Raw genomic sequence first — 26,681 nt, 5'->3', positions numbered from 1 at the left:
AATTTGATATGTGGAGAACTGTAATGTCATTTGTGAGGCTGTCATCTCAAGAAGAATGGCATTTAAGGAAGTGCAACCAAACAGGATTTGTTTATTTTCAAGTGACACGGTGCTCTTGCAGCTGTTCAAGCCCTTGCAGGAGCTGATGCTTCAGTGCCACAGATGGGCCGGTCAGTCAGCTGGTGGCAGGATTTTACTGTAAGCCAGTAGGCTGAGATTGATGATAAAGTCTTTATAAAAGTAAGTCTTACCACTTCTCAGCCATTATAGTAATGCCTGCAGGCCCATTTGTAAATGAATGTGGAGTCTCTCAACTCTAATTTCAATATTCCAAGGGACCTAAAAACTGCATATATCATATCACTGACCATCGGGTTTTAAAAAACAATTAAAAAGTTTGTGGTTTGGTGACAGCATGCAGTGAAAAGAAAATCACACAGGATGTTGACTTTTACTACAATGTTTTCTGTGAAACAGCATGTATTTGATTATGGGCTGGAATCTGTCTTCATCGTGATCCTCTCACAGTGGCCTGTAATCTTCTGTTGTAGCCATCTGCTGCCCTCGTTTTCACAGCTCTGCCAATCTGTGCCAATCAGTTCCAGAGTCAGTCAAATGTTGCTCAACATGAAATTGTAGTCGGTACATTGCTGTTAAGTACCTGTTCAAAGCTAGAAACACAAAAGTTCAACAGTACTTGATTTTGTCTCCTCTCCACTGCAGCAACTACTATAAAAACCATAACAAGCAGTTCCACCATCCCCTAATGGTTTGACCGATGTGAGGAGCTATCCTTCAGCCACACCGCAGTGTTGCTGCTCTGCAGCTTTGTTACTGATTGGAGGCCTTTTAAACGTTTTCAGTGTTCAGACTCTGCGCAAATAACTAAATGTGATGTGACTGGACTGATGAGGAGAAATTGATTCCTTCATTCTGTGGGTTTCAGGGAAGAGGAAGTAGAAAGAAAGGACGAAAAAAAATAGATCCGTCACTAGAGAGAAGTGCATATGTGTCTGTGTGCTGGGTTAATTAATGCATGGAGTCTGCATGTATCTTTGCATTAAAATCAGAACTTTAGGCATTTTTACAGAAGTAACTTCATACATATTTCATATTTCTTCATATTTCACGTTCCGCTATTTATGGTATGTAATGATCGGTTCTCAGAGCTGTGAAAATGTGGTCTGGTCCGAAAAGACACCAAGACCAAACTGGCTCGCAACGGCACTGGAGGCGTATTAGTGTATTAGCATAACTAACAGGCTGCTGAATGAGAGCAGTGTCTGGTTTCTGTGTTCCTATTTAAAAAAACAAACCCATCTTCAACAAAGCAGTGCGTGGTGGTATTAAAAAAAATAAAAGATGTTCTTAATAGCTTCTTAATAGCTTTTGTAAGTATGAAATATAAGCACCATGTTGAATATGTAATACTAAATGTCTAAATACTTGATACTTTTAGTGGGGATACAGTGAGAAATCCAGTGATTCCATTATTTCAACAACCTAAAGTCCAACTTTACTGAAATGCTTCATCGTTACCTTAATTTTTTTTTTCTTATCTAATTAAATGAATGATTGCTGCTTTGTAAAGAAAAAATAAGAAATATGAAACACAGAAACACAAACCAGTGGTGCTGCTGTGTGTGTGAGTGTGTGTTTTACACCTCAGAGCACTTCTTCTGCCCTTTAACCTTGAAACTGTTGAGAAGGAGACTCTGACAGTGAAAGAGAGATACAAAGGATTCCTACAAGAGCAGACAAACGCAAATGGAATATTCAAAAACCTGATTAAGAAAACTCACGAGGCTTGTGCAATAAAATGTTCACATGTGACACACGTATGTAGGGCTGTTCGATATAACATATATATCGGATGACGATATAAAAACATCTATTGTTTTATTTTACGTTATCGTTTGTTTCGTGGTGTCGCAAAATAAACTCTTTACGGCAATATTTTTCCATCGTTTTGATGGTCACTGTAGTGGCTATATTCATTTCTTAAAGTTCTCTCTTTCTCTTATATTTAATATAACCACACTACGGATGGACAAGCGCCTGTTTTTATGCGGTGTGTTTAGCAACAACGACAGTAACACCATCGCGTGTCCGCTTGTTTATGTTCCACATAAACCTTTCACAATAAAGCTCCAGATCCTGTTGAGACTTTTCAAAATAAACTGAATCACGTGAAAGAGCAGATTATTTAGGGATGAGAAATAAAAAAGAGCCGCCAGGTGCTAAAAAATAAACCTTAGACTCAAACGTTAGAACAGGCTTTTCCCCGCAGCACGCCGTGTAATAAATACTCACAAAGAAAACGGCGGCCGTTACAACTTATGTCTAAAAATGTATCGTTTCATGCATCGGTTAAAACACTCGACTCCAGCTACATGACGCGCAGCTGGAAACACTTCCCGCAAGTCGAGCTGCCCGAGATTCACAGATTTTACAGAAAATGTTACATTTTTGTGATTTATATCGTTTTCGGGATGATAGAATTCTTATATCGGGATATGAGATTTTGGTCATATCGCACAGCCCTACGCGTGTGACAGCCTTACAAACACAAAACCTTCTAAATACTCGTGGTTTTGATGTTGTGGTTTGTTGGTATGTCCACAATAATTAGTTTTTGGGGGAATTTGTCACCTTTTTTCTGAACTTTTGTACACGTGTTACATTTATACCTGCTTTGTACCCATCTGGATTTTTTCTCCTCATTTTAAAGTCTAAGCTTTAATCATGAACACCAAAAAGTAGAAAAGTTTACTCCTGTACCATCCAAGCAGCTGGCCCATTAGCGACAGACGCACATCAGATTATTCATTCTCAGAGTAATTTGACGGAGTGCTCCTGAGTAATTTAGCTCTCTCAATCTAATTGGCGGTGTGACAGGTGCTTCATTTAAGACCATATATCAACTTTCCCTCCCACGGTGATACTTTAATTTGGAAACTGAAGGGAAGGAAGACTAAAACTACAGGAGGAGCAGGGATCTACTCAGACTGCCTCAGGTGTTCGTGTTTGTGTCATGTTGCTGTCTTTTGGCCGTGCTCGCACAGCTATGCTATTCAGCTGTAACACAAGTAGCTACACCTCTATGAGGGCCAACCATGACCTTCCTCTGAGGAGGAATGAAGCTGACATTTTGAGAAGGTGTCCCCCTTTTCAGATTTCTCTTCCAGGAAAGACAAACCTGCATGAGTCAACATACTTTACATATTTTCTCTGTTTGTCTTGCAGAGCGGCAGAATCACGCTCGGGAGATGGTGAAAGAGGCCGACCTGTCACAGTGGGACGCTTTAGTCATCATGTCAGGAGACGGACTTCTGTATGAGGTAAAGACACACACATGCACTATGTTCATAACCAAAAACACAACCGTAATCTCAAAACCAATCCAGCTGGAATATATGAACTCAGCTGTTTATTTATTCAAATATACTTTTTATAAACTGTATGTATGCCAGTCAAGTATGTTTCATTTGGCCAGATTCTATTAAAAATAATGTTTTACATCGTTTTATATTTACATAAAAGCAAATTACGTGAAATCAGCATTTTTGGGCATAAATGTTTTGATTGTATGGTCATTTTTAAAGACATGGGTAATTTCTGACATTTATTAGACAAATAACTAAAAATGTAGCCTGCCAATCAAAAAAGAGCAGGCCAGTAGAAACAGCAGTCAGCTACTCAACCCACCAAATTCACCTCACAGTCATCCATCACACCCGCAGTGTTAGGTTAAATGTACATAGACTCTGCCTGGGTTATTTTGGTCTAAAATGGTTAAAATTGCATTCCTAAAAGGTAAAATGAGTGAGTACAATGGCGTAAACACAATAGTTTTCTATTCTCTCTGTGAGCACATGAATATTAGCACTCCACAGTAGGGCTGGGCTATATCATACCGTTCACGGTAGTACCGGTGTAATTTTGGGCAACGAAAGGAAAATGAAATATCGCGATAGAATGAGTAAAACGCGCATGCGCAGTGCCTTTGTTTACATACGCACATGGCGGCGACGCAGAACGAGAAGAGCGAAAGCGGATCGTTAAATGAAACGGATGAACCAGAATTGGTTTGTAAAAATGCTGCAGCTTCAGTGGTGTGGAACTGGTTTAGCTTTCGTCCGTCAGATACACAACAAAGCACTATTTTTGGTAGAGCATGCTAGCGGGCCGTCGTTATTACCGTGTTGTTTGGAAAATATGGCACACTTAAAATCAATCCTTTGATTTTTCTGAAAATCGACAGTGCCCCTTATAATCCCGTGTGCCTTATGTATGAATTCTGGTTGTGTTTACTGACCTCGAAACGATTTTATGTGGTACACGGCGCTCGAAAATCTGTCAAATGTTTCAGTACGACTTTGCTAAGCTACGAACCCGCACCGCTTGATGGATTGTCGGAGCATTACGGCTATCGTAGTCAGGCGCCTCGTGGAGTGATACGTACTGCGCTTCAACATAATATTACCGTATTGTGTGTGTATAACCTCTTTTTAAGTTTTGTGGATATTATACATGGTTATGCTGAGGATATGTCGGCCAATTTCCACTGGAAATGCCTTTTGGTTAAACTGTTAGCAAGGAATTTGCACTGTTACATTTTTATATAACTTTGATGCACATAAAAAAACAGCTGCTTGTTTAAGTGAAAATACATTGATGGAGTTTTTTGCACTAATAAAGTTGTGGAGTTGTAAAGCATTTTGTCTAGTGTCAATTATATCGTCAGTTATATCGTTATCTCAAATTTTCAAATGTATATTGTGATAAATATTTTTGGTCATATCGCCCTGCTCTACTCCACAGTACTACAAAAGATTGTGCTACCAGGCTGGATGCTGACTGTCGGAGCCTGACCAATACCGGACTTTTGGAGCTGATGACAATGACATGTTAGAGTTGAAATGGGAAAAATCATGGGTTATTGTTTCTCCCCACCACAGTATTTCATACAATACTTGCTACATAGAATATATACATATGTACAATGCTAGAAATTTCAGCAACACAGTGTAGCAGTGGTTAGCGTTGTCAGCCCACACAGAGGTTTCCTAGTTTGAACATTTCAGCCACCAGGAGCTTTTCTGTGTTTTTCTCCCCTGCCTGCATGGATTTTGTTCAGGTCTTTGGCTTCTTCCCACGGTCCAAAGACATGCGTATTCGGTTGATTGGTGATTAATTTATGTTAACCCTGTGATAAACTGGCATCATGTCTCAGGTGTACCCTTCCTTTTCTCCTATGACAACTGGGATAGGCTCTAGGCCCCCACGACCCTGAATTGGACAAGCAGTTAAAAAAGTGTATGGATGGATTGGTGGTTGGAAACTTGCTGTGCAGATGCCATTTGACTCTGCTACTCTGCTGCATGCACTGCAGGTGTTTCTAACAGTATCATAAACTGTTGATATGATGGCAATATTTACAACCTGCATTACTGTACTTTCAGCAAAAAATACATTGTAAATGCAAGTAAACTATGGACAAAATTAGGCCACACTTTCTCTTGATACCTGAATGTAGCTGCTTTCATCAAACACCTTGTGAAAAGAATCATTCTAAAGAGCTCACTGAAGTCAAGCGTGTGACTGTAACAGGATACCACTGCTGCAGCAAGTCAGTTTATGAAATTTCTTCCCTCCTAAATATTCCATGATCAGCTCTAAGTGCTATTATTGCAAAGTGGAAGTGTGTGGGGACCACAGAACCTCAGCTTTACAGTTCCAAACCTCCTCTTGCATTAACATCAGCGCAAAAACTTAATTGCATGGCTTTCCACGGTCACCAGCTCCTGCTGGTTTGATGTGCAGGTGGCCCCGTATTTTGGTCCATACAGTGTATATCTGTCACTGTCTAGCTGACACAGTAAATTTTTCAGGCCACCTTACTGAGGCTGTATTTTCTGTGTGCGTCAGGTGATAAATGGTCTGCTAGAGAGGCCAGATTGGGAGGAGGCCATCCGGACACCGCTGGGTATCCTTCCTGGTGGATCAGGCAACGCCTTGGCTGCATCCATACATCATTACTCTGGGTGAGGCATGCACACACACGCACAAATCAGTCATCAGCACTCTGTAGAAACCTCAAAACCTTGAACCTTTTTTTTTTCAGTTTTGGACTGTTGGATAGATAAAATAAAACTTAATAAGACATCATCTTAAAAATAAAGATCTTTTGTTTTTGCAATTTTAAAATTACGCTAATAATCAATGAGCAGATTAATTAGTAGTAAAAATGATTCGTTTCTCATGATGAACCTCTGGTGTAGAGCTCCACCGAAACCAGTCCAGCCAGTCTGTGAACATACCAGCCTGAGCCACAGCATTACACGAGCAGCATGCACATACCTGTGGTTAAGTGATTTAAATCACATGCAGTGTGTAGTTTCAACCAAACAGTAGCTGTCATTAGTAATTACTTTCTTAGCAAGTGATTGTAGCAGGAGGAGGTCTGTCTATTTTTATTCTCACGTAAGAACAAAGATCTGCAGACAAGGACTCTGAATCGTGGCTCTGATCCCTTTAAGTATGGTTCAGTGGGGCCTGTCGAGCCTTCTGTTTCTCATCAGTCATATAACAACAGCTTTTTCTGTAAAATGTTGTGGACATGTTACAGAAATCAATAGGATGTATTTATTTGCAGCTTTGCTGTAGATACAGCATCTTTTGCACGGCTGAACCTCAGACACACATGGTCCTGACTCCTTTTGGTGCTTGTTATGGTTTTTATAGTAGTTGCTGCAGTGGAGAGGAGACAAAATCAAGAAGAAGTCAGAGGGACAGAAGATAAAGGAACTCGTTTACTCTATACATGCAGTGACATTTATTATAACACAAATACATACAAGCAGATTACTCACGTATCACACACTGTCCCTGCAGTGACACAGTTTGGTCTGTAGTTAGTGGGAAACTCAAACACTCAGAACTCAAACACTCCTCTTGATGGGAGGAGTTTAAAAATCAGTTAACCACATATCACCTAATAATAAAGCTGTCCTCAGCTGATATCAGCATATGTATCAGACCACGTTTATCTGTAAATGTTCATGTAGCATAAACTGTTACTAACTACCATTCAGTCTAAAAAGAAAAAGACCAGTGGCGTTGTTTATGAAGTACAGTGTCATCGGTTTGAGTCTGAAACCTGCAGTACATCAGGGGTCAAGGACATCATAATGATCCCTGAGGGCTACAATCAGCAGAAGTCACTCAACCATCAACCAAACAGTTAAATACAATAAATATAACATCATAACACAGAAACATCTGGAATAAAATATTAACATTAAAAGCTGTTATTTAAAAGGTCAGTGGCAGCAGATGTTATGTTTTCCTTTTTTTTTAATTATCTGTGCAATAATGATAATAATGATAATAATAATGATGATGATAAGAAGAAGAAGCATACCTTGTTTTTGTTGTATTTTTTTCCAGTTTGCAGTAAATCCTGAACCATTTATTGGTTACATGACATAATTTACTCATTGCCTTCATATGCTGGGCCAGTGACTCCTAAATCATCTTCTTGATGTGTCAGGACTCTTTATGCACTCATATTTCCTTGTAATTACCAGAAGCATAAAACAGGACTGTCACTCTTAGCAGGGCACGATGCCAAATCATCACTTTGTGCGGCCGTTTCTGTTGCATCTTAACATGATGCTGCAGTCACATTAGAGAAAACAGTGAATGGACACTGGGGCACGTCCAAATTATTGCAGTCGTATGCAGTGAACACAGCAATCTTGACAACAATCTTTTAAATGGTCAAGTCAAAGAAAGAACCAGGTACGGGCGACTCGCAGTCAGTTGCCATCTTCAAAGCAACTGGATTTGAAGATTTGAAACATGATTAACAAACACAGCCTTGATTTTATGTAGGAATATAACAAGAGCGCAACCAGTTGCAAACCAGTCGAGGCCCCAATTGCAAAGAGATGTTTTACAGACAACTTGCACAAATCAACACAGACTGATTGATTGATTGCAACATGTTGCCCTAAGGGTGTTGCTGGTTAAGTTGACCAGTTGGTCACTGTAGCTACTTGCAGTTGGTCTCCAACAGCCATTGCCTACAATTGTTTCTTGGTTAAGGACTTGCATCTCTGTTTAAGTGGCTCGTGTCAGGTGTTCTCAGTTCTTCTTACTGGTATTTATTTCCACTAATAGGCAGCTCACACCACTGGAGAGTGTAAGTGCCTAAATCATCCCTTCGTTTGGTACCAAAACATGTGACACGCAGTTAATTTTCTTACAGGTGGTTGGTTTGTTTCATAAAGATGTGGCTTCTTGGTCCATTTCTATACAAATTTGCGTCCCTCTATGTAAACAGCTTTTGAACTGTGGCTTCTATTTGTGTGTTTAGATATTCTGCTCTTTATACTCTAAAGTCACCATGTGGGAAATGGGGGGGGGGGGGGAAGCTTGTTTAAGTGCTTTGAGGCGCTTCCTTTTCAAGCTGCTTCTTTTTTTTGTAGGTCACATGAGCTTTATCTGAGCGCCTCGCTGTTTTATTTAATTAAATAATTTTTCACTCAAGTGTTGTTTTTTCGGCGGGTGTTTTTTGTAGTCAAGCAGTTTTTTTGTCCTGCTGTCTTGGATTAAAAAAATAAATAAATTGGGGGGGCAGGGGAATTCCAGACTGAATAAAAGTTAAAGTGAATATAGTCAAACTGAAGAAAACACCTCTCACTGGTGGTTTATTCTTTCATCTGCCAATCAGCTTCTCATCAAACAATAGTCTTCCAGTGAGAGCGGCAGCAACAATGGGAGGAAGGGACCAGATTCTGCATTGTTTACTCTCCTCTCACAGTCCCGGGGCATCCAGAAAATCTCTCTCTCTGTCCTGCAGTAGCCCTGGCCAGATTGTATTCGGTATTATTCCCAGCTGAATGTCGGGTTCACCGAGGCTACGTGGATCAAACGAGCGACAGCTAGAATGTATTTGGTGTTATGCAAAACACTGGCAGTGTGCAGGTTTGCTGGCTGAGGGTCTAATTTGCTTCTGAGCAGGAGCTACAACGTCATCCAACCATCAATGGCAAGCCATACAGTTCTATATCGCTTGTCACAACGGTACCACCCCCACCACATCCGTCATCCCATCAGGAGAGCAACAGATTTATTGCCCACTCTGACAGGAATAACAAGGAAATGACATAGAGAGCAAAGCCCACAGCGCCAGGCGCACCACTGATGCTGTGGACACATGACAGAAGACTCCGCGGAAGCAGCAGGCCCTGACAGGAGTCCTGGATGGGTGCAGCAAGGCTTCGCCGCTTAACTAACACCAGCAGCTTCAATGTGTCTGTCACAGGCTGTAGTCTCCCAATGCTTCAAAGCTACCACCATTATTCCAGTTTGAAAGAGACCAACCACTTCAGTGAGCTACACTAACATTCAGACCTACTGACTGTAAATAAAAGATGGATAGATATGGAAAACGGCCCATTGGCTCCCTCTATCCATGACTTAATTTCACACTTTCCTGATGAGTTAGTTGTTGAATACAGTGGGATGTTTGTGTTGTAAAATGTGAATAAATATGTAAGTCAAAGTCTAAGAGGATAAAGCACATTTTTAGTGCAGTTGTACTTTTATCCTTCTTTTGGACTAATCTTTTGGACTCTAATCTAATCTATTAGTTGTAATCAATGAGATTTTAAACTAGTGATTGAGAACCTAAAGCAATTAGGAAACGTTAACACAGGTCAAGTGATCCAGGAGGTCATTTTTATATATTCTTATCCATGAGTGAGCCCCACAAATAGACCTTGATGCATCATCAGTGAGCAGAAGAGTGTGTGTTATAGTTAATGTCACTGCATGTTTAATATAGGAGAGAAATTAGTGCATTGAAATGTGGACAATAAATGCAGTTTAACCTCGGTGTTCCTCAAGGCTGCATACTGGGACCCCTTCTGTTTTCATTCATGTTCCTGTCCACTTCACACACAGTGATTACGGCTGCGCACGACACCACAGAAACAGTAGTTCTCAGATTAAACTCAAGCGATGACACCTTTAAGACACTTTGCTTTTCATCAGTGGACATCAGTCAAAGGAAGATGGCTGCCGTTCTTGAGCCTCCATCTGAAGCTTCTTTCTGTTAACACTGAGCTTCTCCTCCACATTGTTGCTGTGCACTTACTCTATACTTTAAGGTATTGTACAATGAAGAGCTACTTTTGGCTGGTTCCCTATTCACAAGGTAGGCAGGTAGCTCCACATGTTCTATCTGTTTTTGATTTTTGACATCAGATGGCCTTTCTGGCGCAACCCCAAAGGGATTTGTGTCTCCTCCTGGGATCAAACCGGTGAGCTTTCATTTGTTAGGTAAATCACTAAACTTAAGATCGTGTACCATGATTGGCCAAATATTTGACTATTCAATATTAGTTCGTTGGGTAGGCATTCAGTTTTTCATTTTGGGTATTTGAATCTCTCTTGTTAACCTGCTTTATTTCACCTCATTGTTGCTAACATGTTGCTAAATGTTTGACATTTTTATGCCACAAACAGCATCCTGCTGCTCTCTGATCGCGTCTTGCTCTTTCTTCTGACATTGACAGAACTATCTCTCTGAAAGTAAATGTTGCTGAAATCTGCACACAGTTGCACGCTGCTCACAAAGGTTTATTTCTTTGCTCTTTATTACCCCAAACAATCCAAGAGGACGTCTATAAATCATGTTGTGGTTTGGTGCTCTATAAATTGAATTAATAACTTTAACACATAAAACTGAGAGGCGAAGCAGGATGAGCTGGAAATCGCCTTATAATCAGATTATTTCTTGACCTTTTTACCAGAGCGTGATTATACAGTAACAGAGCTGTGAAAATGTAGATGAGTTTATTTGGAAAGCTAGACTGATGAATAAATTCAGGATGTTGAATATGGAGATATCTGAGCTCCGCTGAGACGTCCAATCCTCGCTGTAATTGGCCGTTGGCTGTAACAGCCGGCAAATCTGTGGGTGCGTGTTAACGTGACCTTCCACCTCTGTATCCGTTCTCCCAGATGGGGTCGTCTTTGTTATCTGAAGGCCCACACTGTCCTTCGCCTACACCCCCCACCCTCTGAGCTTTGTAGGGGCTCCACCTCTTCTCTCCCCCACCTCAGTGATTTCAGATAGCACAACAAGGTCGCTGTTAGCCCTGTATTGTATAACGCCACTTTTTAAAGTTCACTTACAAAAACACAAGGATGCCTTGACCCACTTCCTAAAAATACAGAAGGAGCCTTTCTGTTTTATTTTGGTGTCTTTATCTTGTGTTTGAAACCAGATTTTTAACTGCCTCCTCCTGGCAGACTGATGAGGGGAAACTCTGTCTGCAGAGTCTCAAATGATTTGTTGTTGATATTTTATGAACTGAAACATAAATCAACACTGAAAATCAGCTTTAGTTGAGGGTCTAGATTTGTTTCCAGTTTGGATCAGACGCCTCTGCTTTACATTACAAAAGCCCGTCGCTCACATTTAAATAGATTTCATTGCAAATAATGATTAAATGGAACCAGAATGGAAGCTGTTCTGTGGTGGATGTTTCTCTTTTTATAAATAAAGCTTGGATTGCGGATCAGGAGGTAGAGCAGGTCATTTCGCAGTAAGTCTGTGGAGGAGATCTCCACCTCCACAGTTTGCATGTTGACGTGTCCTTGGGCAAAATGCTGAACCCTTAAACCTGCTCCCCTCCCATGTGACTGAGTGTGCAGCAGGAAATGCATAAATGTGCTTGTACAGAACAAAAAACACAAGGAGAATGTGGCCTGTAGAGGTGAGTTCTAAATTAAGCTGTAGCGATAAAATAAATATAAGTGGTCTTTGGGTTTTTAAATGTCTAACTTGCATATTTACATGTCAACATTTCAAAATCTTGTCGTATATTTACTTTAAGGCTGAATATTCTGATTATTTAATAATATGCACACTGCTTTCTTGATTAACTGATATATTGTTGTGAGTTGTTATTGTTAAAAATCACAATTATCCAACAGCTGAAGATGTACAGTTAACCACGACATTAATTAATCACCACAATACTTCCTAAATAATTTACTTGCAAATCACTTATAATTTATTCATGTGGTTGTTTCAGCCTAACTGTGGTCGTGTCTGAAAGCAGGAGCTGCCACGAAGTGTTTAAATGTCCCCTCTCGTCCTGCAGAGCCTCTCCTGTGACCAGCGAGGAGCTCCTGGTCAGCTGTGGCTTCCTGCTCTGCAAAGGTCTGGTGTCCCACATGGATATGGTCTCCGTCCATCTCTGCTCCAGCCCCCGTCTCTTCTCCTTCCTGTCTCTGGCCTGGGGCTTTGTAGCGGACGTCGATATAGAGAGCGAGAAGTACCGTCACTTTGGCGCCGTCCGCTTCACCATTGGCACGCTGGTGCGGCTGGCCTCTCTCCGTGTCTATAAGGGCAGGCTGGCTTACCTGCCCGCCACCAAGGACCACAACAACGAGGAGGCTTTGAGGAGTAACACAATGCTCTGCAAGGATCTGGTCCCCCCCGTGACACTACCTGCTGTCAGAGACTCCTCCTTCCACAACTCCTGCCACTCCAACAACTCCCTCAAAGTGAGGCGGGTGGAGAGCACGCCTTCCCGAAGCGCCACCAAAGCCCTCCCCGGTCCACACGATTCCCTGCTGCCACCTCTGGATCAGCCGCTGCCCGACGACTGGGTGGTGGTGCCGGAGGAAGACTTTGTCCTCATGCTGGCCATGTACCAATCCCACCTGGCGGAGGATCTCCTGGCGGCACCGGAGGCCACCCCGGACGACGGCGTCATTCATCTTTTTTACGTTAGAGCGGGGATATCGCCCACCGCACTGCTGAGGCTGTTCCTAGCTATGGAGAAGGGTGCACATCTGACTACTAACTGCCAACATCTGGTGTACACTAAGGTGCGGGCGCTCAGGCTGGAGCCGTACTCGCCCAAAGGAATAATTACAGTAGACGGAGAGGTGGTGGAGTACGGCCCAGTGCAGGCCGAGGTGCACAGAGGCCTGTCGAGGTTAATCACTGGATGAGACTGAACAATCTCGACTGCCCGCTTTCATCTCTGCTCTGTGACGGCGTTTAACAATAAATGTGTTTCACCTGTCGCATCAGGAGCTGTGCAGCTGCAGGAGCAAAGCAGCGGATTTAAGCCTCCTGATGTTATTACATTAAAATGCCATGAGCGGAGTGTTCAGTATTAGACAAATAATGAAACAAACTCCAAATAATGCCATCAATTACACTAAAAATGACTTTTTTTCAAGCTTAGCTTGATATTTTATTATTAAACATTCTTTTCACAATAAGAGATTTTAGTACAGATATTTTGACCTGTAAATCAACACAAACGGAGTCCATTCAAAGTTGATGTAATTGGCTCATTTCAAGCTCCATACTAGAGTAACATCAGTGGCTCCACAGTGTAGTGGTTTACACGCCCCAGTTCTAATTCCAGGAAGAGACACAAATCTCTAAACATGCGTAAAGCCCTGTGTGAAATTTGGGAACAGCCAAAACTGACCTTTTTATTATTCACAGTTAGCTTCCTTTCCCTTAAAACTGCTCGACGACATCAGAAAGATTCAAGAGTAGAGAAACAAATGTCTCAAACTGAGCGTTCAGCTCAGTTTTTCCTCACTTCCTGAAGTCTGTGAATATGTTTCTTTAATGGTTTTTGTTTTGTTTTACAACATTTGAAAAAAGAAGAAATAAACATTAATTTAGCTGCACAAACAATTCAAAAAGATCTGATGTAACAGGCTGTTATTGTGAAAAGACTTCATTTAAAAGTATTAAGCATCATTAGGTTTTTAATTCTGATTATTTAATGAGACTGTTAATTTAATACTGAACACTCCGAAGCCATGACTGTGTGAACTGACGGTAGTCCTGCCTCATTTGAGCTAAAACACAAACACATAAAGACCCACACGTTTCATCATCCATTCATCAAACGTTCAGCCTCCGGAGAACGAAAATCCATCACCATCTTTTTCCCGGCGTCTCGTTTCATCGCGGCTGCACGAACAGCGACGTTTGTCTGCGTCGCAGCAAACACATCAGCCAGAATTACAGCATCTTATGCAACGATGGGGGATTAGTTTTCTCTGGCCTTTACACTCCTCTGCAGTGCAGCGTGTTTGTGTCTGTTTGTGTGAGAGAGGCTGAAACTCGTAAATGAAAGCCTTTATGGACGTGACCTTCAGGAGGGAAGGTGCTCGTCTGTGTCACGGGCGACGCCAAGGCAGGAAAACGTCTGTTTCTTCATGTTATCTTAAAGTGAACCCCGGCTAAGCACATTGTATAAATAATCATTAGATATAAGTATTTATATATAATTTATTTATATTTATTTTATCATGTATCAGAGCTTCGCGGGGCGCTCCTGCACCAGCGTTCCTGGTTTCTGATCAGAGGCCGTCACGTTGTTTCGCTCTCTGAAGAGTTTCTCATTGTTGCCTTAAACTCGTTAACTTGATCCTGTTTCTTGAAAGCACTAAAGGGTCATTTCACACATTCAGTAGCGCCTCCCCATTTTCAGATTTTTAAACCAGCCACGTTAACTTGTCCAAGCAGAATTGCGTCCAACATATCTTCATCCAGCCTAGAGGCTGTGTGGGCCTCAGCAAGTGAATCACACCAAAATTTAAGTAGAAGTCCTACTGAAACGTTGGGAAATTGACTTTCAGCTGTGGAAGCTGCTGCCTGGCATCAGTGGATCCAGACTCGTCTGGGGGAGAGTTGTTCCCTGATTGCCAAATTTAATAGATTACAAATCCGAATATGTATTCCATCGTTTCAGTGAATCACGGGTTAGAGTTGGGGTCACTGATGGCGACGGGTGAGAGTGAATGTAAAGAAACAATCCACCTTAAAACACAGCAAACAAGCGGTCACACCCACAGAAATCTCACACAGCTTTGGCACCGTTTTCACGTTCATATTTCCCTCATGACTCAGACTTTCTTTTGGCACGAGATTTTCATAAAGCGGCAGGATGAAACCGCTCCAGTGAAAAATGTTCACAGGCACATTTTGTGTGGATGTGAATTCTGATTAAGCCAGATTTGTTTTTACACTCTAAACAAACAAAACTCCCTCAGCTGTGTCATTGTGCTGCATGCTGGACCTTAAAAGCCGCAGAGCTCTTTGCTCGTTTAGAAAAACCACTACACCTCCAGCAAGTGTTTAAGTGCTCGCGGGTGGAGTTTCTCCCTCAAACAGCTGTGGCTCTGCTCCTCCTCACTTACGTGATGCTTCTGTTTGTTTGTTTTTTTTCCCTTGCCTCGCTCTCTGCCATCCCGTCATCCTCACTATAGCACCCATCATCTTCTTCTGCTTTCATCCATCTATTTGTTGCTTTTGGTGCCACTGCAGAGCAGTCACAGCGCACACACAGTGGCAGATTTATCATCACCGAGGTGTCCTTAGCATTGAGCTTTAAATCACAGAGAAAATGGCTGCAGATTTCAAAATGTTTGTGAACACTGAGGAGCCTTAAACAGGGGTTTTGGGTGGAGCTGGTTACACAGAGTGTGAGGGAGTGGACATGGAGGAGGAGAAGGGGGAGATATTGACTTATTAAATGCTGCATGAGGTGGGCGGTGTTGTGTTCCTTCCCCCTCACCCCGGGAAATCATTGGGGAACATTAGTAGACTGTCCAGATTCAGTGAGTCAGAGGAGGACGTGTTTCACTTCAAGCTGAGCAGTAAAATGAGGGAGGGGAGAGGCGACAGTGATCTTTAAGTCCACATACGAAGGAAAGTTGTGGAGCTTCGATGTGCCTACAGAGTCGCAGTAAACATGCTGATGTTTCCATGTTTTATTCAACACGCCAACGACTGCTTGAAGCTGCAACGGCTCAATCGTTAGAGACCAAAATTTGTTGCCTCTTCCGTGTTTTTTGCACAACGTACGCTTGTTGCCAACGCCACGTTAAAGCCTTCGTGGGACGTCGAGGTTGTGCTTCCATAATATAAGTGAATCACAGGCCCTAATTTAAGTTTGTTCAATCGTGCTGGAAACCTGCTCGGTCCAGCTGGGGGGATGAAGCAGGATCAACCTGCTATGATGATGTTCAATTATCTGGAAATTTGACTAAATTTAGAAGAAAAATAAACCTGCTCTTAAGCAGCAGCAGGTTTTCTGCTCTGTCTGAAAAAGCAAACATTATGTAACATTTAAATGTTTTTTCTAATGCAGAGTCCATTAGAGCACTTACATCTTTTTTTTTTTTCTTTTTTTTTTCAGTGCAGTCAAATGTTTTATGTCCTGTGGTAGTTTCATGTGCCTTGATTGTGCTGCCCCCCAGTGGTTTGAGTGTGGCAGTGCAGTTAACTTGCTGCTTTTGGGTCAACTGAAGAAATGCTCATTTGTTTTTTTGGACACATTTAGAGACACTGATGAAAATATTTTATGATGAAAATTAAAAATATGCGAGAAATGGATTAGCTCTGACACGTGCTGACATCAAGTCTGCTGAATAATCTTATTGAACGATCTCTGATCTGTGCGGGGGAAACCATGGATATGGGCTCAAATTGTGGTCATAAATATTTTGTACTTGTAAATCAGGATTTGTATGTGTAAAAAGAATTTGTGTGTGTGTAAAAAAAGATTTGTGTGTGGACTTAGCTAAAAAATACATGTGAAACTCTGCACTCAAGTTTCAAGTTACAAGTACGAATTTTGACCCTGTTTTTCTTCCTTTCATCTGATTGGTCAATGTCATGTCAATCACAAATTTAACAATCCAATCAGAGAACAGATGGGTTTGGCTGTCATACAAAATATGTACAAAATATTTATGATCACAATTTGAACCCATACATGGAGAGTCAGACCAGTTTTTCTCTGTAGGTCGATGTGACTGAAAATCCAAGTGAGTGATAGGGCGATGAAGGACCTGACGATTTGCTGTTTGTCTTTATCTGCTGCTTCTGAACCGCTGTCATCTTGTGTTTCAAAGTTTACGGTGAAGGGAAGATGAGTTGTTTTTATTTTATTTTACAGTCATGCGGATTATTGAATGATTGATTCTTTATTCTAAGAGAGATCTATTTTTCCATTTAGACGAATGTAAGTTTTCTAAACTAATCAAATCACTCTACTGACGTGCTTTTGACTGAGACAAATAAATTGAATTATGACAAAAAAGACAAACTGGTGTTTGGTTTGTGAAACGCTGGCTGCGTCCTCCTCTTTCCTGCTGTCAGGATGAACTTCTCCAAAAATCAGATGTTAACTGAAAGGTTTGCCTGCACAGCTCATCTTATATGTAGGTCAGGGACACAGTAATTGCGTCCATGTGGCCTGAATACAAAGGAGGAAGATGTCATCATCACCTACACAAGGACAGAAAACTCAAAGGAGAAAAGTTTAAATCATGACTGGGTCATGCGTCCTGCATCTAGCTGCATCACAGGGTGATTTTGCAGGTTTACTCTCAGGTGTGTTACTGCTTCAAAATTACACCTGAAGACATAATCTATCACTGACAGGAAACCTGCAACGCAGTTCTTTAAGATTAAATGTTAAAGTTGCTTTACAATTTCTGACATTGGACCAAAATGAGTGGGCAGGTATGCAGCGCTGCAAACCTCTGATCTGGTGTGTTAATGAGGGATGTGTCCAACTCAAATCCACCCTAGGGAGGATTATGGAGGACAAATGTTCCACATTCAGGGCTTTTGATAAAAAGTTATATTAATCTTGAGTAAATATGATAATTAAATAGTTGTTGAAATTGTGGAGTTCATATGTCTCCACTTTACCAAGATCTGGAAGAAGACCTGGACTGCCATCCTCAGATGAGAGGAAGCTGGTTAGGTTGTTCAGGAACAACCCAGGAGCCACTGAAGCTCAAGCCTGCCATGAACTGGGAACTCCCGGAACGGTTTTCCAGGAGTTATTAGAGGGTGCCAACCAAGAAAGAAGCCCCTACTCCAAAATCGTCATCTTCAAGCTCAACTCGGCTGCCCACACAAGCCAAACGCCTTCAGGAGAAAAGACTGAGCTTTTTGGTTAGAGGAGTAAATGTTTCAAAGAACACTGTACCAGTTGTCATGCATGGTGGTGGTAGAATCGTGCTTTTGGGCCATTTTGCTGCCTGTGGTACTGGTACATGACACAAAGTGGTGGAATAATAAAGAAAGACTACCCCTCCAAATTCTTCAGCTTTCCCTCAAATCATGAGCTAGACAGTTGAAACGTGGACACAGATCTTCCAACACACTAATGATGCTGAACACACAATTATTATTATTATTTTTAAGTAGATAAAGGCAGATAAATTTTAGCCCTGGGTGGATTAGAGAAAATCCAACATAAATTCAAACTAGCGCACCTAATTCTTGTTTTTTAAAATGATTAAAGATGCTGTACAATCATCCCAACCCTAGAAAAAGAAGAACTCATCAAGAGCCCAAAATTATGCCATTCATGCCCATGATGTACATATGACAATCTCAGCTGATGGGCTGCAGGAAAATCAATTTATTAAATTTTCTGCCTCTGCTGACTCGAAATCTCAGTTTCACGGATACAAATTTATTTTGGTTTAAACACCAGGAGACGCTGGCGCCTTCATTTTGACCTCAACCTGGTCTGAGAGCATTTCAGGTTCATCATCTGGAGGAAAAAAAAACCCCAAAAAACTACAACACAGCATCTCTCAATGTTTCAAACCATTCGTGTGTTTGAGGCAGTGTAGCTGAACTAGCCCTGAGGCTTTGCCATATTCATCTCTACAGCAGCCATAACTCTTTAATTCAACCCAATGAAAAGGGACCAATTTCTTAAACAGTCAGACCAGTGCATTCAACCACCACCTTCCTAATCACCTGTCCAAGTAGGATAACAGGTGAGGCTGGAGCTCATCCAAACAATGGACAAGAAGTAAAGTTCACTCCGGACAGGTTGATAATCCAGCGTTAAGAAGACGATCATCCGTGCTCATGTGCCGCTCCGTACACCTGCATACTTTGTTTTTCTTTCCCGTTCACAGCTGCATCAGTGTTTGGATACACAGGTAATTGAACCTGTTCATTTCCCGCATGTCCTCCACTACAGCAGCAGGCTTGATTCACACTGGACCTTTTAGCTCCTCCCCCTTTAACCCAACTTTTTTCTGATTGACTGCAACTTGCAAACAGAAGGTTTGAACAGCAGGTGGGTGGAGCTTCTGTGCCTAAGCTAATGATATTCAGGACCTCCCTTCTTTCTGACATCATACATGTACAAAAAAAAAAAAAAAGTCACTGTAAGAGCTTGTATCTGACAGAGAAACAGGTTAAAAGTGGAGCAGGTCGCCTTTAATGCCTTTAATAACATTCATTCATTACTGAGTTTGTACTTTTCAGGTGATTTCCTTCTTATTATTTTCGTATCCGGCACAAATAAAGCCACAAAGCTTCTATGGTAATGCTTGCAAAGTTTAATACATCACTGTACAGTCGTCTTAAAGCAACAAAAGTAAACCATTAAAAAGATGAAACAATAAGTACAATACACACTCAGCATTTTGTACATACTCTACGCCCCGACTCATCACAACTCAAGTTTGTGTTAAATATATATATACTGTATGTATTCATATATTTCAATATAGTCATGATGTCTGTACAGAGGGAATCAGGCTACAAATTATAACTTTGAGTTCCTTTTTTTGTTTGTTTTTTTTAAATATTATATCAATAACAGGCCACTGTGGAAATGTAGACATCGTACAGTCAAGTCTTGTGTGTAGCCCATTCGAAAGGCTTAAAGCAACAATGTTACATGCTTTGGCTGTAAAACAAACCTCTCGCAATAATAATAATAATAATAATAATAATAATAATAATAATAATGGTTTCAATCTGAAGAATATACACAGAAAATTATACAAAGCGTCATGGGCTTGATATCCTGTCGGACTTTTATTTTTGAGATCTAGAGACGGATTCACATTTTCTGTTAATGCCTCTGTTGATAAATGAGGAAGAGGGCGAAAGATGATGATGGCGGGAGTAATGTCACCTCCTGGTTCTCGGTGGAGCCGGGGAGGGAAACGCGCTCCTCTTGAGATGTGCGACATTTTACGAACAGCAGCATGATGACAGGAGGTACAAAAAAAAAAAAAAAAAAAGGAAGAGGGAAACGATGCTAGAGGCAGCATTAAAGGCAGTGAAATCATGAAAAAAGTAAAATCTGAGAAGAGGAAAACAAATCACGGATGCCTGATTTCCACATCTGATACAGGGGGAAGAGAAAAAAAAAAAAAAAAAAAAAAAAAAAAAGGGGAGGGGGGGGTAAAAAATGGAAGACAATACAAAACAAAAAAATACCCTCATTTTTATTCGTTTATTAATTATTATAAGTCTCTAAACGCAGCGGCTCTTGGCTTGTCGTTTCTGTACTTTCATACTCTTCTGTTACTGCTTTCTCATCCACAAACACTTCTCAGCATCAAAGATCAGGACAGGCAGCGCTATTAAAGCATCACAGGGCATGTCTGACCTGTCCAATAATAATAATTACTAATAATATTTAGTAGAATAAGAATAACGAATGCAATTCTTTGAAAAGTTGTAAACACAGAATGCAGATTTTCCTCAGGAAGCACGATTGGACCCAAAGGTTTGAGTTTCACAGCTTTGTGGAAACTTTGTAGCTAAAACCCCTTTTTTTTCTCCTTTCACCCAAATGTAAGATATTTACTGTAGAGGCGTCATCCCATTGGCCACTTGAATCAGAAAACTAACTAAAAATGAACAATTAGGCAGATTAATTATATCATCAACAAACATTCATACTCGACTGCAGTTTACGTTCTGATCTAATTCAACTGGGCACGTGCAGTTTGGAGAGGGAACGAATCAGAACACGGCAGCGGTGGGAAGGGGAATGAGAGAAGGGAAAAAAACAAAAACAAAAAACACTGGAGCAGGATTTTAGTGGTTTTTAATGCATGTCCAGGCCTGCGTGGGTTAATGAGTAAAGCAAGACACAAGCAGCTCTGTACACAAGAGATCATTAAGAACAATTCAAGTAAGGCAACATGTTGACATGAGATGGCGGAATGGATGCCGTGTGGATTTTTTTTGTTGTCGTTTTTCATTGTTTAAGTTGTGTCATCTGCAGTGATGTGGGGTCGACTACAGTTCAGTGAGTAAAACCACCTGAAATGGATCAAAAGTTCGACGTTGGCGTACGAACCGCCTTGATAAATCCTCCGACTAAACTGCGCCACATACACTCGCCCGACTGTCCGCACCGCGTGCTCCTCTGCACGCACACCAAACAGCTACAAACCTCCGGAGGTTGAGTCGTATGTAAACTTTGCCACTCGATGTTCGCCGCGTGGTCCGGTGATGAGCGAAGGAAGATGCCAGCGAGCGTGTGGTGGTAGAAGTGGTCTGTGGGTGGCAGTTTTACTGACGTTCAGCCTGTTCTTCTGTGAAGATTCGCGTGAGTGTGTGAACAGAGAGAATTTGGCAGAAAGCGTAACAACCGGTGAGAAAAAGTGGTTTTATGCGCGTCACCTCTCCCAAACTTGATTGTCCTTTCGTTCGTTCGCTCGTTGTAGTGCAGGATGGTACAGTGATAACATCAGTAGTGCTACAGATAGCTGCAGTCGACCCGTCGCTGACCGGGAGCTGGGCTGTGCAGTTTTTCAGTGGTACCCAGTTACTTCTTCATCCGGCAAATCCCCGCCCATACGGCAGAGGATGCTGGAGGCTAGTGGGATCATGAGAGGGAGTGTAGGAGAGGACATGGCACTGATTTCTCATCTCACTCTTTTTTTTTTTTTTTTTTTTTTCCCCTCTTCTTTTTGCATCCACGCCACCACAGTTCTTACTGGCGCCACTTTTTTCCCCCCTTTTCTGTTTTTTTTTTTTTTTTTTTTTACCTGCGTCCATGAAAAGATGACAGTGTGTGAATGACGAGGCAGCTCCCTCAGGTGTGTGTGCAGGTGGGTTAGTCGCTCTTTATGCTTCGCACTCGTCTGCAGGGACACTGAAGGAAACAAAAACATGATCAAATCGTCGTCCCGAGCAGAGCCCGCTCACGCTCCCGATCAAAGGTGCGGCTCTCTTGCAATCGTGGTTCGATTATAGGGGCAAGAAAAGGCAGAATGTTGTGGAGTTCAGGGCAGCAGGAGCAGTAAAGACTAAGAAATGGAGGTAAAGGTTAAAAATGTGGGCAGTGCTGGGGGCTTAGTGCAGCTCTGGACAGGGGTACAGCAGACAGAAAGCTGTAGCCCCCCTCTCCCAGACAACAAGTAATGGATCCTCCTCGACGGCTTGAGGCGGATGAAAAGGTAGAAGAAGAGGAGGAAAAGGAGCAGGGAACAGTGCAGTGGCATACTGGGAAAGGATGAGGAGGCACTTACTTGTCCTCTGTGTGCTCGGGGATGCCGGCGGCTGCCAGCGCAGCTCGGTACTGCTGCAGCACGCCTCGGACGCTCTTCACGAATCCCTTTGAAAGCGGGAAGAGCGGGAAGCCGATGTCGGGGTAACCGCTGCCCTCCGGGAGGAAGCTTCGGTAGCTCTTTCTCCTTTTCTTTGGTCTCACCACTGGCTGGCTCCCCGAGGAGCCCGCCCCTCCTGCACTCGCTGCGGCAGAACCCGACTCGGACGTCCCGGTGCGGCTTACGGAACCGGGCCCCGCAGCGCTGCCCCTGTTTTCACTGCCCAGAGAGCTGTTCCCCAGGTTGCTGTCGCAGTCTGAGTTGTTGCTCAGCTCCTGCTGAGAGGCTGTTGTGGTGGAGGGACTCAGTCCTGAATCCTCCAGCTCCTCCTCCATAATACTGGTGACGCCTGCTCCCGTGTATCCCTCCTCCCCCGCCTTACCGGGGCTGCTGTGGGCCACCGCCACGGGCCCCGATCCCAGGGCCAGCTGCTCATCCAGAGGCTCCACAGATGAAGGTCGGTCCTTGGAGTGCTGAGCCCTGGAGTACGGGTGTGCGGCCTGCCCTCGCTCCGCAGAGTCGTGCAGCTCCAGCCACGACTCCAGCCGGTGGACGAGCCGCCAGCCATTAGAAACAAAGTGCTCCTGGATCTCCTGCTTGAAGACCTCAATGGGATTCTGGAGGAGTTGCGTCATAGACTGCACCATCTTGATCAGAGCCATCTCATTGTAGCAGCGACTGTTCTCGTATCCCTCCTGCAGGCCTCGGTCACTGTCGAAGCCGGCCTCGTTGTAGTAAGGCTCATTGACGAGGATAAGGCCTGCAGGCACACATCGAATCAGGATTTGTGAAAAACAGAAAAATAGCTCAAGACTGTGAAATCTACAAATTCAACTGCAACATTTGAAGCTAAAAGATATCCGAGATTTAAAACCTGGATTGTGTTAGTCTGGCAGGCTGCAGATGTTGTATGGACGTGGTGTCATGTCTGTGTGTGAGGCAGATATATTTAGTTGAGTAACTTCTGAGCAAATGAAAACATGAATAAAACATTTTCAGCTGCAGAGAAGAGAAGCAGCAGTGTGTGTGTGTTCTTGGTATTACAGCAATCTGGGGACCTACATCAGTTTCATGTTCACATTGTGGGGACATGTCTTCCTTGTGAGGACAATGTACTTTGTTAAGTTAGGAATGCCAGCTTTAGATGTCAGAGTAAGTAAAGGTTAGACCAGGGTGAGAGAAAATCTGCAGGAAATGAAAGTGAGTCAGTGTGAGGTCCTCTTAAGTGATGGGTGCACAATCTGTGTGTGTGGGTGTGTGATTGCACTAACCTTGTATCGAGATGAGGACTTGCAACAGGCTGGACTTGCTGGTCCATCTCTCAGTGCCCTGCAGATCACATCAGCATTAAAACAGCTCAGCACTGACGTCTCTGACTAGTGAACCGTTCACTTAACGCTACAATAAGCTAAAGTAAAGTCGTCCCCAGATTACACTTTTCTCACATTAGATTACAGTAAAACATCCAAAGGTACTGTGTGTGTGCAGCCCGGACACTTTAAACGGGAACACCCCAAAACATTCAGCAGTTATACAATTCGTACTTTAGGTTCATATGTTGAGAGTTTAACTGTAACTATAACCTGGTTGGTTACAGTTACAGTGCTGTTTCTAAGTTAGTCCTCTGTTCTTTTCATTAAAGGTGAAAGAAATGTGTGTTATTCTCCACGTCTCCAGCTATCTTGTCTATCTTGTCTCCCTCTTCTCTTCCCTGAGCCTGGTTCTGTAGGAGGTTTCTTCCTGTTAAAAGGGAGTTTTTCCTTCCCCCTGTTGCCAAGAGTCATATATCCACCCTGAAATCCACACCACTCCATAGTGGTTGAATCAGCCACACTGAAGCAACAGTGGGAAAAAACAAAACAAAACAAAAAACAACCTACTACAATCAGGAAAATCTGAAATGTGACACCTCGTACATCAGATACACCAGAAAGACTCTACTGACTGCCAAGTCCAATTAATTTAAGTTTAAACCGGTTTAACAAAAACCCTTCAGGGTGATCAACTGAATCTTTCAGGCTGAAGTTTGGAGAAACATTTCACTGATGTTGTTTATGATTGGGTGATGAAGAAGAGGGACAGGTTGGTGAACACTGTACTGCAGTGACCTGATAAAAGTCCACTGAGAATACTCTGAATCATGTGCTCGGGCTACAAAGACCATCTTGAGGCTGTCCACACCTCCAGCACTCACCTTGCCTATCCAGGTGCCCAGCAGGCTGACGCAGACCTTGCCGTTGTCGTAGAGGTTGGGATTGAGGCGGCCGCTGCACTGGGACAGGTATCGAAACAGAGGCGGCACAGCTGGGTAGATGTTAGGCAGCTGGATGTCAAACAAGAACACACCGTCCTCGTAGGGCGTACGAGTCGGCCCTTTGATCAGAGCCGAGAACAGGTCCTGTGGTGGAGCGACAAAAGAAAAGTACAACATGTTTGATGTTGTAATCTAAAGGAGGCTGATGTTCAGGCGTTTGCAGGAGAATACGTATGAGATAGCAGAACAAAGTACAGCGCAGCAGACGTAAGAGTAAAGCCTGGCTGCTTCTACCTTTCATTCCCTGTAATTTTTTAAATATTTATTCTTTTATTAATACTTTTAAACCTCATGCTGGCATTTGGGTTTGAAAAAGGCCCATTAGTGATCATGAGGCTTTTAAGAACCAGCAATTTCATTTTATGCTGTCAAAACGACTTTTTCCAACTTAAAAATGTAAGTTGTGTAAAAAGAATGAAAATATTTTCTGCACATTTGTGGCCTTGAATCTCTGCTGAAGGCATTTTTTTTAATACAGCGGAGAAAAACAAAGGCTTTTGAATTACTACATATCTACAAATGGTTAATTTCACCTAAATATGAAGGTGGTGGTAAATTTGTGTCCTTGTTTAGTGTCTTTTAGCAAATCTACAGATTTTCCAGCATTAAATGAAACCGTCCAAATTTGGAGCATGTTACTAAAGAAGAATAATCTGTTTAATGATTGGGATCATTTCCTGCTCCATATTTTTACTCTTTGACTCCACTACACTAGCTTTGCATAACCTACAGTTCAAACTCAGCTCTTCAATTAATCTACACTGTAAACAAGACAATTTAGCTCCTCCCCTTTTAAGCCTTCAGACACGCTCACAAACTTTGTTTCCGAGAAGAAACCAAAGGTGGAAAATCAGGAAAAGCAGAAAAGTTTAATTCTGAAAAATGACAATAAAAGCATACACTGCTTTACTTTCCCAGCATTAATGACAGGAAACCCACCATGCGGTCCTCAAAGGTTTTGACCATGATGCCATCAGGCAGCGATGTCGCTAGCAGAGCCATTTCCTTCCTCACCGTGCTGAAGAACTTCTTCGCCTCCGCAGGCTGGAACTCCATTTTCTTAAACGAGTGAGTTTCTGTGAGAGACAGAAAGGAGGACGGCGACGAATGATGACTGAACACGACCACAGTAAGAAAGAAATCTACACAATTAACTGAGCATTCAGTACACAAAACGATGCGTTCACAGGTACGACTGTGTTAGTGAAAACCATGCAGGAAAAAAAGAAATCCTAAAGCAGCAGATCAGGCTGATGGTGATCTGACCCACTTCTGACACGACGTGTATATTTATTGTATTTGCCGTTCATCCTCTGTCCTCCTGAACGATCTGCAGGTCTCTACTGGACTTACAGGTTCAGCTACACCGATGATGTAAACCACCCGATTGTGCCCATAAACCATATAAAGCAAACATGGACTCAACATCTGTGTTTTGGCCGCAGCTGTGTTTGTGTTTTGGAGCCAAAATTGACCATATTTGGATGAGGGGGCGGGGTGTTTAGTTATCAGCTACGGCGAGTTTGGGAAACCATCCACAGAGGCCATAACTGTTTTCTAGCAGGCTGTAAATAAACTTCTGTTGTCTCTATTTTTGAAGCCAGCTTAAAGGAAGTGCACTTTTTTAACATTTCAAGTTTACTTCATTTTTCAGCTCTGGAGAAAAACCAACAGTAACATCGCAGCGTATTTATGTGGTTTGTCAGTACTTTTTCTTTGTAAAGTTAACAGACAGAAATTCCTGCCTCAGACAGTCGAGCAAGGTTCAGTAAAGATCAAGACACTGGAAAAATAAAACCAAAGGAGATCTGGAGGAGGACAGATGGTGTAAAACAAAGACAACAAGCGTGGGGGAGGAAGAGGAGGCGGAGGGGAAGAGAGTTACAGGTTACACATCTGA

At 42.4% G+C, this 26,681-nt stretch overlaps 2 protein-coding genes across 3 annotated transcripts in view; one reads left to right on the top strand and one right to left on the bottom strand.

Moving 5' to 3' along the window:
• Positions 1–17,416, top strand: part of LOC146385287 (sphingosine kinase 1-like) — a 43,841-nt gene extending 26,425 nt beyond the window's left edge. Inside the window, exons 3-5 of the mRNA XM_084930931.1 lie at positions 3,247–3,341; positions 5,932–6,047; positions 12,186–17,416. Of these exons, the coding sequence (XP_084787057.1) occupies positions 3,247–3,341; positions 5,932–6,047; positions 12,186–13,044 (1,070 nt within the window). The 3' untranslated portion in view covers positions 13,045–17,416. The remainder of the gene's footprint in view (positions 1–3,246; positions 3,342–5,931; positions 6,048–12,185) is intronic.
• Positions 17,417–19,434: 2,018 nt separating this feature from the next.
• ube2o (ubiquitin-conjugating enzyme E2O) overlaps positions 19,435–26,681 on the bottom strand; it is a 45,279-nt gene continuing 38,032 nt past the window's right edge. For both annotated transcript variants that reach the window (XM_084930928.1, XM_084930929.1), the window contains exons 19-23: positions 25,721–25,857; positions 24,662–24,865; positions 23,739–23,796; positions 22,390–23,227; positions 19,435–22,013 (exon numbers count right to left, since the gene is read on the bottom strand). In XM_084930928.1, the coding sequence (XP_084787054.1) occupies positions 21,986–22,013; positions 22,390–23,227; positions 23,739–23,796; positions 24,662–24,865; positions 25,721–25,857 (1,265 nt within the window). In that variant the 3' untranslated portion in view covers positions 19,435–21,985. The remainder of the gene's footprint in view (positions 22,014–22,389; positions 23,228–23,738; positions 23,797–24,661; positions 24,866–25,720; positions 25,858–26,681) is intronic.

This window comes from Perissodus microlepis, chromosome 6 (assembly GCF_051167445.1).
Source record: "Perissodus microlepis isolate ML-2025 ecotype Zambia chromosome 6, ASM5116744v1, whole genome shotgun sequence".
NCBI lineage: Eukaryota > Metazoa > Chordata > Actinopteri > Cichliformes > Cichlidae > Perissodus > Perissodus microlepis.
This window is presented reverse-complemented; position numbering and strand designations above follow the sequence as displayed.